Raw genomic sequence first — 9,845 nt, forward strand, 5'->3', positions numbered from 1 at the left:
ATAAAAAAAAAATGTCTTCCAATCTAGTCTATACTTCTCTCCTATTTTAAAAGTCTTACTTAGGTTTAGGTCATGTAAACTAGGAGTATGGCATAGAGGCAAGTGCTTCAAAAGGTTAACACCTTGCTTGTCAAAGTTGAGTCCACTTGGCCTACACTGTGACACCTGGGATTTATTGTCCGACTATTGTACTAGAACAGGCCAGCATCTGCAAAGGCCAGAATCAGGTGTCTGCCTTAATATCTGAAGACCTTCTGGTTCAGGGAGGCCTGAAGGTAAAATGTTGAAGTGATATTCCACGTTAGATGAGGGTGGGGTGACAGGCAAGGGACATGCATCACCCCAGATCTACCTCTCTAACACATAAGATAGTGGTTCCTCTTTCAGAAAACCATAGAGATATCATGCTGCCTATCCATACCCTCTACCCAAGGCCACCTGTAACATCAAGGTGCTATAGGTAGATGAAGCTGAAAAAGACCCCCTATCGTAGTGACAGTGTCCCAGTAGCAAGTAAAACTTGGTACAAAAGTCATAGTATTCATAGAACTAGAAAATATAATGATGGCAGTCTATAAGCTCCAAAAGTACAGCCATCTCTAAGTGGCCTGGGGGATCTTGATTTCTCCAGGCCTTCATCTGACATCCTAGGTCATTTTACAAGGTCTCTGTGTATCTCCTTTCTCCTCTTTATTTCTGTCTCTCAAAATTATTAATGCTAGTTTGTTTACAAAGGCCAAGTGACTTTCCTAAAGTCAACCAGCTACCTCAAACAATCAAATGATTAATCTTGTATTTAATGTAGGCACAAGTTACTTTTACCTTATATTTTAAGATCATTTTTGAGGAAACAGCCCAGGGTAAATATACAGGTCTTCAAAGATTGTAAAGACAGCCATTATTTGAAATAGTCCTAATAATTGAAAACTATAGTATCAGCTTATTAGAAACGAATGAAGTAAATGACGGGACTGGAGTCTATATGGCTCACCCCTACCCTACTCCAACCCATCTACCCATCTAGTGTCCCCTAATCTGAGTGAAAAGATATTAAAACTGTTATTGAGTGGTATGAGTTGGTTTTGACAGGACAGTTATGCTCTGCCTTTGATTTTTTTCTTTGATACTAATAAGATCTTCTTGACAAACTGTAGATCAAATGTCTTTTCTCTTAATTTTGTCAATTATTGAGAAACAATTAATTCAATAAATGACCATTGAATACCTGCCACACTGAAGGAAGTGTTAGGGTATGAGAATTAGAAGAATGTATAATAAAGAGTATCACAGTTTAGCAAGTATAGGCAAGGATGCTGATGTCAGAAAACCACAACTAAAATTCAGGCTTTCCCTCCTAGTAATTGTGTGACCTTGACAAAATACTACCCCTCTCTTAAGTCAGATTTCTCTTTTGTAAAAGGAGTTTCAGAATAGTGACTATGTCCCAGGTTATCATGGTAAGAGGTAAAAGCATTTAATTCACTATTTGGATTAGACTAAGTTATCAACAAATCTAACTAGTTAGCTAGTTTATAATGGAAAATCTTCATTTCCATTTCCAAATGTAAAGTGTAAAGGAATTGATAGGAAACCAAGAAACAGAGCTGAGAAGATGCTGGAAAATGGTCCAAATACACAAAATGTAAAAATTCAGCAAAGGGAGAGGCCAGTTCTGAAAAAGCATTTTTCTTCTGATTCTTCACCAGCCATGCCACAGCTGAGTTACTGAAATTCCATCTCAAAACTATGTACAAAGAGCAGAATTTGGATTCATACACAGCTAGCGTGTTTCCTAGGAACTTAGAGAAATGTTTGTATCTTCGTTTATCCAAGATAAGCAATTTTTGTATTAAAAATTATTAATTTTAATATTTGAAAAGACATTCCAGCACATTAAGAATATTTTATTTAATAAATGCAACATGTAAATTATACCAGTCGGGTGGGTTGCAGAAGTCAGTAAGAAGTGGCTGGCTTCTCATTAATTTGTTCTAGAGATATTTACTCTCTTAACTACTCATTTCTTCATCATCACCTCTGTAACCAACAGCAGCTGAGGCAACAAAACCTGAAAATGCAGTTTGCTACTTTGTCATTACATTCATTTCACAATGTTGGATCTGTAACAAAATATTCAAATACTGGTTAAAATAAGGTCAGTCGCAATCATGCCAATTTATAATCCCTGATCAATGTACATTCTGATTTTTCATAATTGCGGTACATCAAGAGAAATGTTTCCTTGACAGAATATTGATGAATAATCCTCAAGTACAAAGTCTTCAATAACTGTTGTATTTTAGTAGAAATACTATTAAATTTTCAGATTGCTAAAATCCAGACACTTTAAATTTTATAACCCCTCAATCTTAAAAGAGTGCATTCTTTTATTTGCAAGGAGACATTTGTCCATTCCTAACCTTTTTACCTTCAGAAAACAAATAATGCATGTGACTTTAAAATTGAATTAATCTTCACTGAGAAAGAAATAAAAATAGCTAATGTCTTTATGATTTCCATAGCAAGCCTACGGGGCAGATACTGTTGCTGTTTCTGTTTTGTAAGATGCATTATATCTTGCTAATCCTCAATAAATATGAAAAACTGATCATTTCACAGCTCAGAATTGACAAACTGGAACACATTTCTCATTTGAATAGACGAGATAAGCAGGTTGCCACTAGCTCTGTCATCGCTGCCATCCGGTATGCTGCGTCCTGGGCAGTGTTAGTTCATTCTTAGGTCACTGCTCTCACATTTCTATTTGTCTATTTCTGGACCAGGGCTCAGCTTCACATTCCAAAAAGCCTCCTGTCTTAAGGACCTTTCTGCTACCTGCTGTAATTTAAAGAAATGGGCACCTCCAATTAAACCATTCCAGGTGTAAATTTCTTGCCTGAGGAGCCAATTGAGAAATGAATGGGATTCATGAATATAAATCGGGCTTTCTTTACACTTAAGTTTTCATTTTGAAATTGTAGAGCATCATTTACACCCCACAGAAATCTTCATGTGCCCTAAGTGTGTTTACTACAGGAACCCCAGCGCAGAGCTGGTAAGTCATGGCTCTGCATTCCTGAGTATTTATATTCACAAATCCTGAGGCAGAGGCGGTGGGAAGGGAGCCACTGCAGTGCACTGCATCAGTGCTCTCCGAAAGATGCACCACACCCTCAGGTCTGCACCTGCCCTGTGATGAGGCCACACAGCCTCCTTAGGCCTTTTCTCTTCTTGAATATTATTTGACGTGCACTTTCTCTTCCTATCAAGACATTTCTGTTTCTGTCTAAACAGCTCTATTATCATAAGACATTCCCTTTAGCCTCAATTTGGTTTGAGCTGGTGCAATAAATGAATCTCTCATAGGCCACCTCAATGTAGTTTTGAATATTTTGAAGATGACTCTGTGAAGAATGGTTCAATAGGCAAATATATAATCTTTAGAAGCAAGGTCCTTGCACTTCTCCTTGTCCCCCACTTCCTTCCATGATTCCTCTCCTTTTGTTCCCATCTTAGTTATGTGTGTTCTGCAAAAAGTCCATTGACACCAACAGGGCTTTCACCATGTGACCAGGTGTGTCAGAATTTTAAAAGACATCCCTCACTTTTTCAACCTGTGCTTTGAATCTTCCACCAGAAATGAGGCTCTGTTACATTTATGATCACATGGACTATAAACAGTGTTCACGCATTGCCTATTCTTTGCTGTGGAATTCATTGGTAAGGAAGACTGTTGGTGATGAATTTTCTACATTCATACCAAGTTACTTTCTTACATGTGTAACACTTCTTGCTAGCATTAATTTGATATGGCTAGGGATAATGTCATAATAAAATAACACAATAGCAAGAGAATTTTTTAGGGCCAATAGATACATGAATTAGAGTGGAAGATCCAGACAGTGGATATAATAGAAAACAATGACAAGCATACCTTGGAGATGCTGTGGGTTCAGTTCCAGATCACTGTAATGAAGTAAATATCACAATAAAGCGAGTCAAATGATTTTTTTGGCTTCCCAGTGCATATAAAAGTTATGCTTAGGGCAGCCCAGGTGGCTCAGCGGTTTAGCGCTGCCTTCAGCCCAGGGCGTGATCCTGAAGACCGGGGATCAAGTCCCATGTCAGGCTCTCTGCATGGAGCCTGCTTCTCCCTCTGCTTATGTCTCTTCCTCTCTCTCTCTCTCTCTCTCTCTCCCTCTCTCTCTCTCTCTCTCTGTGTCTCATGAATAAATAAATAAAATCTTTAAAAAAAGTTATGTTTACACTATGGTCTATTAAGTATAGCACAGAATTATGTCTAAAAATGTAATGTGTGTACCTTAATTAAAAAATACTATTGATGGGATGTCTGGATTATTGAATTGAGTGAGCATCTGACTCTTAATCTCAGGTCAAGTCTCTTGAGGCCCATTTGGGCTCCATGTTGAGCATGAATCCTACTTTAAAAAATATATCTATATCTGTATCTATATTGCTAAAATATGCTAGCCATCATCTGAGTTTCCACAACTTGTAAACACTGATCACAGATCAGTATAAGAAACATAATAATGAGAACATTTGAAATGCTGTGAGAATTACAGAATGTGACACAGAGACATGAAGTGAGCAATAATGTTGGAAAAATGGCACTGATAGACTTGTTCAAAGCAGGGTTGCTGCAAATCTTCAATTTATAAAAAAAAATGCAGTATCTGCAAAGCATGTTCAAGAAAGCTCAATAAAAAGAGATATGTCTGCATGTTAAAATAAATTTCTCCCAAGTGCTTCTGCATGCAAGGCATTCTGGGAGATAGTGAGGACCATGACATGGCCTTCATCCCAACTCCTTGTTCCTGTCTGGTGGGTTTTCCTTATTGTATAACCTGTAAACCTGCTAAGTATGCAGCACCCTGAGCTGCACTTCTTAGTCTTTACATAGGCCTCCAGAGCATGTCCAGAGAAGGCTTTGACTATGTACCACGGGCACAAAGTACATAGTCATTACTCTTAATTATATTCTTAATATGTGGTGTCCTTACAAGAATTTAAAATGACTCAATAAGTTAAAACCACTATGAGGTCATTAGTAGGGTGACTAATGTGAACACAAATCAATGGGGTGTGGAAGGAAGATCAGAGGATGATTTTCTAATTCTACATTTGCCTTGCCCAGTGGCAGGCACGGGTCAGCGCCCCCCACCTTCCCCCACCCCCAGTGTGGTTTTTCCCCAGGCTTCCTCTCTTGGGTGTTCCAGACTGACTACACCTTATTTCTATCTAGTTTGGTGAACTGAACTATTCTCCTAACTTAGTGACTATTTGCAAACCACTGTTTCCACAATATTTCTAAGATAAGGTAATTTTATGTATTCCAAAGAATAGCAACATATTTTCTCCTGCAGAGATTATGCACTCTCACATGCACTCAAAACACAGGATATTTATAAGAATGCATATTGAGGAGTACCTGGGTGGCTCAGTCAGTTAAAAGTCCAACTCTTGGTTTCAGCTCAGGTCATGATCTCAAGGCTGTGAAATTGAGCAGCAAATTGGGCTCTGTGGCTCAGCACAGTCTGCTTCAGATTCACTCTCCCTCCTTCTCATGCTCTCTCTCTCTCTCTCTCAAATAAATAAATACAAATCTTTATAAATATATTGATTAGGATTTTTTAATCCTTTTTTTTCAATTTTTAAAATCTGATTGTAAAACATAGTTTACTGTTTGTGTTAAAAAAAATCTAGGATTTTAGGGGTGCCTGGGTGGGTCAGTCCATTAAGCCTCTGTTTTGGGCTCAGGCCATGATCCCAGCACCTTGGGATAGAGCCCCATGTAGAGCTCCCTGCTCAGTGGAGAGTCTGCTTCTCCCTCTCTGTCTGCTCCTTCCTCCTCTTATGCTCTCTCTCTCTCTCTCTCACTCTCTCTCTCAAATAAATAATATCTTTTACAAAATCTAGGATTTTAAAAATTTTCTCTCAGAGAATTGTATTAAAACAGAAGTTCTACTTTCTCTCAAGAAGTCAGTATGGTTAATAATACGAGCTCTAGAAGGACCTTGTTTTATGTCATGAAGTGAATTGTTTCATTTTTCTAACACCACATCATTTTCACCTAAATTATAACCTTCTTCCCAGAATTTATACAAATAGTTCACTTCCTTTAAGAATGCATTTTAAACCACTTGTGGTGGGGATTAAAATAATTACAAATAAATTATGATCCATTTCAAAAAAAAAAAAAAAAAGAAACCCACACAACTGACCCACTCAGAAGGATGCAATGGATAAAAATTTTTAAGTGTTGAATTCTATATTATCTGTTATATGTATATGGTGACTTAGTGTTTTACCAGAATATTCTCCTGGGAGCTAGAGAACAAAAGAACAGAAGAACAAAAGAACAAAACAAAAGGATATCATATTTTTCTCTTATTGCTGCCTTTTGTTTAAGGCAGTGGACGTTGAACTAGGGTAGTGAATCATTCACTAAAAGGTGGAAAATAGAAAGTTATTAGGCAGTTTGATCTCTGGGTAAAATGAGTTTGTGTAGAAAGGTGAGATAGTAAGAGAATGAGTCCTTTAGAAGAAAAACACTTGATAATTTGTGAATACTTCAAATATCATTGAAACAAAGCAAGCAACAAATGTGAGAAGTGTAATTTATAGCTATCAAAAGATGCTAATAGAGATTGCCATGTTTGTGCTGTAAAAAAATCTGCCATTGTCATAACATACTCATTGGGCTACTCTGCATAACGATGAAGTATCAGTGACTATTTTGGCTTCATACTCTTGTCCATTCTTTGAGAAAAAAAAACACACATTCTTAGGAAATAAGCATTTGAATAACATATTGCCTATAGAGAGACTGAAATGTCTGAAGGTTGCCTTGTCAACAAGTGCTCTTAAACCCTATGAAACTTGTGTTCTTCCTGGCACAACCAGTTCAAGAGGTGGTTTTTCTTTGCAGGTTACCAGCCAGTCTTGTCTGGTCAGCAGGGGTTCCAAGGCCTAATGGGAGTACAGCAGCAGCCTCAAAGTCAGAGCGTGATGAGCAACCAACCAGGAGCCCCGGTGCAAAGCGTGATGGTCTCCTACCCAACAATGTCTTCTTATCAGGTGCACATCAGCAGCTTGGAAAATTGTGGTTTAATAAAGTAGCACTTGCTAAAGTAGAGGCTGTGGGTATGTTTCTCATTGTTTGGTTAGTGGGGTGACGGGTGCTATTCCCATCACCCTGTTAAGATTATAAGTAGAAAATGGGACATGTATGCTCTTCTAACTACTGTGGCTTTTGAATGTCCTGCTAAATGTGATTCTATACAAACTTCTTGGAAGAAAAGTCTGTGTTCTAAAGTTTTATTCATGAAGACCTTTGGCTATTCCACCATAATTTTGCTTATTCTGAAAGAAGCCTTAAGCCTCATGACATATTTCTAGTCATTTTTGTACACAGCCTCCAAAATTTCACCATTTTAAGTTAAAAGAGATTTTTAAATGGCATCTCAGATTCATTCAAAGGGCATGGGTAGGGCTTTACCACCTGATTTTCTAGACTAACCCCATACTGGGTATTAAAAAGGATGTCATGCATCCTTTTGTGATTTATATCCTAACATACACTGGAAGTGGAAGTGAAGGGTTAATGACATGCTTTGACTGTTCAGTTTGCTGCACCAGCTACTTCTGGCCCTTAAACAAAACAAAACAAAATAAAACAAAACAAAACAAAACAAAACAACCTATCCTTGGGCCTCTTACTTGACAGTCCTTATTCACATTGCATCAGTTTTTACCTACAGCTCTTGTTTTAGATTGTCCTGTAAGGCTGCAGGTTGAAAGTGGGGTAGGTGCCTGGGACAAAACCTCTTTTGCTCTATGGCTCCAGGCCACTTTATTTGCATGAAACAAGAATGGGAGTGTCTCTTTCCAAACTGAGAGAAAACACTGGCAGGTGATCCAAACTGGGGTCCCCTGAGGGAGGGTAATGAGAAAGGAAGGAAGGAAACTCAGAACTAACACCTTTTGAGCAATCCCTAGGCTTATCCCAGCACTGTACATCATCCCTGTAATCTTTTCAGTGGCACTTTGAAGAAGTGTCATCATGCAAATGGTCTAGCCAATCAGAGAGGTTAAGTGACTTGCCCAATGTCAAACAGTCGATAAAAGATAGTGCTGGGGTAGGTGACCAGTTAGGTCTAACCCAAATGCTTGTGTGTTTTTCCTGACACCACAGTAGCTCACTGGACATGCAAACACAACCTCTTTATGAAGGGCTGTCTCTTATGTCTTCCTACAGGTGCCAATGACCCAGGGTTCTCAAGGACTGCCCCAGCAGTCATACCAACAGCCAATTATACTACCTAACCAGGCAGGTCAAGGATCACTCCCAGCCACTGGAATGCCTGTTTACTGTAACGTCACACCACCGACCCCTCAGAACAACCTTAGGCTGATTGGTCCACACTGCCCTTCCAGCACTGTCCCTGTGATGTCGGCTAGCTGCAGGACAAACTGTGCAAGTATGAGCAACACTGGGTGGCAGGTCAAATTCTGAGTGCTCTGGCTGTGGTACATTTCTTGAGTATTACTTATGGCCTTTAAGGGAAGAGCAAGGTGTGAAACTGGCTGAGGACTTAAGTATTCACTCAACACTTAAATGATTGCTGCTGGTATTCTGTAAAAAAACAAAAAACAAAAAACAAACAAAAAAAAACCACAAAGACTAATACACACATTAGCTGGTTAATGGTGCATATTTTTGTCATGTCTGCTAGGTATGCCTTTATAGCTTAGCTAGTGACATGATTTCATCAAGGTAAGATTTTCTCCTACCACTGAATACCACTGTGTAGATTATAATATCCCTAATTTGGATTATTAGTTTTGTACTTTGTGTTGAGTTTGTGATGCTAAAAGTATTTAAAAATTATATACTTAAATCACATTGTACCAAAGCTGTAATAGAAAAGAAAAGAATTGATGAATGGAAGGAATAATTTATATACACTATAGAGTTTTCTTTTTTAATGGATATATACTGTATTGTAGTGTTTAATCAAAATAAAACTATTTGACCTTATGGAGGAAGGTCATGTTTTTACCACCAGTTTGGCTTACTCTCTCTTTCAATATGTGTTTTTGTATATGTCACTGTTATCCCTTTGAACACTATTTCATGAGCAATGCACAGTAATGATGTTCCAGGTATAAGTGAACTGGGATCACATCAGGAGATGTGGGAGGCAACACTTAACCAACTGTAGTTTCTTGTCCTAACACTACAGAGGTCCTGGGAATAAGGTGGCTTCCATTTCAAACATTCATCAACTTCACATTTTTAAAATATAGACCTTGATTTTAGTTTTAGGGGTATTGAATGCATGTAGCTGTACTTTCCCAGTTTGGAAAACCTGAGTGACTTATAATAGCAGACCTCTATCAAAACCTGTTCCAACTTCTTTGAAGTTGGTGAAGTTGGTGAAATCCACCACCTATCTGGAAAACAAGTTTTCTTTGTTTAGAGGGAAATTGCAAGAGACACGGTCTAATTCTATCGAATATATTGAGTCATACAGTGTAAAGTGCCATGGGCTTTGAGGGTAGTCAACAACTCAAAAGTGCTAATGTTTATTCTAGTAACTGAAAAGAAGGTAAAATATATCAACAATGTAGTCGCAAAGATTCAGAACATTGAAAAAAAATTAGAAGAAGCCTGTTCCTGTCTAATCCTTAAATGTTTATCTAAATCCCCTGTAGATTCTTCAATAAGGTTGGTTTATGACACCTTTGGAAAATAATAACAGAATTCCAAATATCAGCTTTGGCCCTTCTGGGAGGTATTTAATGGGGGGAACATAACC

The 9,845-nt window shown here is 38.2% G+C and overlaps 1 protein-coding gene across 45 annotated transcripts in view; it reads left to right on the forward strand.

Annotated features, from left to right (window-relative positions):
* The window catches only part of ARPP21 (cAMP regulated phosphoprotein 21), a 155,300-nt gene extending 146,209 nt beyond the window's left edge, over positions 1-9,091 (forward strand). For all 45 annotated transcript variants that reach the window (XM_072726357.1, XM_072726360.1, XM_072726369.1 and 42 more), the window contains 2 exons: positions 6,953-7,101; positions 8,282-9,091. In XM_072726357.1, the coding sequence (XP_072582458.1) occupies positions 6,953-7,101; positions 8,282-8,539 (407 nt within the window). In that variant the 3' untranslated portion in view covers positions 8,540-9,091. The remainder of the gene's footprint in view (positions 1-6,952; positions 7,102-8,281) is intronic.
* Positions 9,092-9,845: the final 754 nt, after the last annotated feature.

The sequence above is a fragment of the Vulpes vulpes genome, chromosome 11 (genome assembly GCF_048418805.1).
Source record: "Vulpes vulpes isolate BD-2025 chromosome 11, VulVul3, whole genome shotgun sequence".
NCBI classification, from domain to species: domain Eukaryota; kingdom Metazoa; phylum Chordata; class Mammalia; order Carnivora; family Canidae; genus Vulpes; species Vulpes vulpes.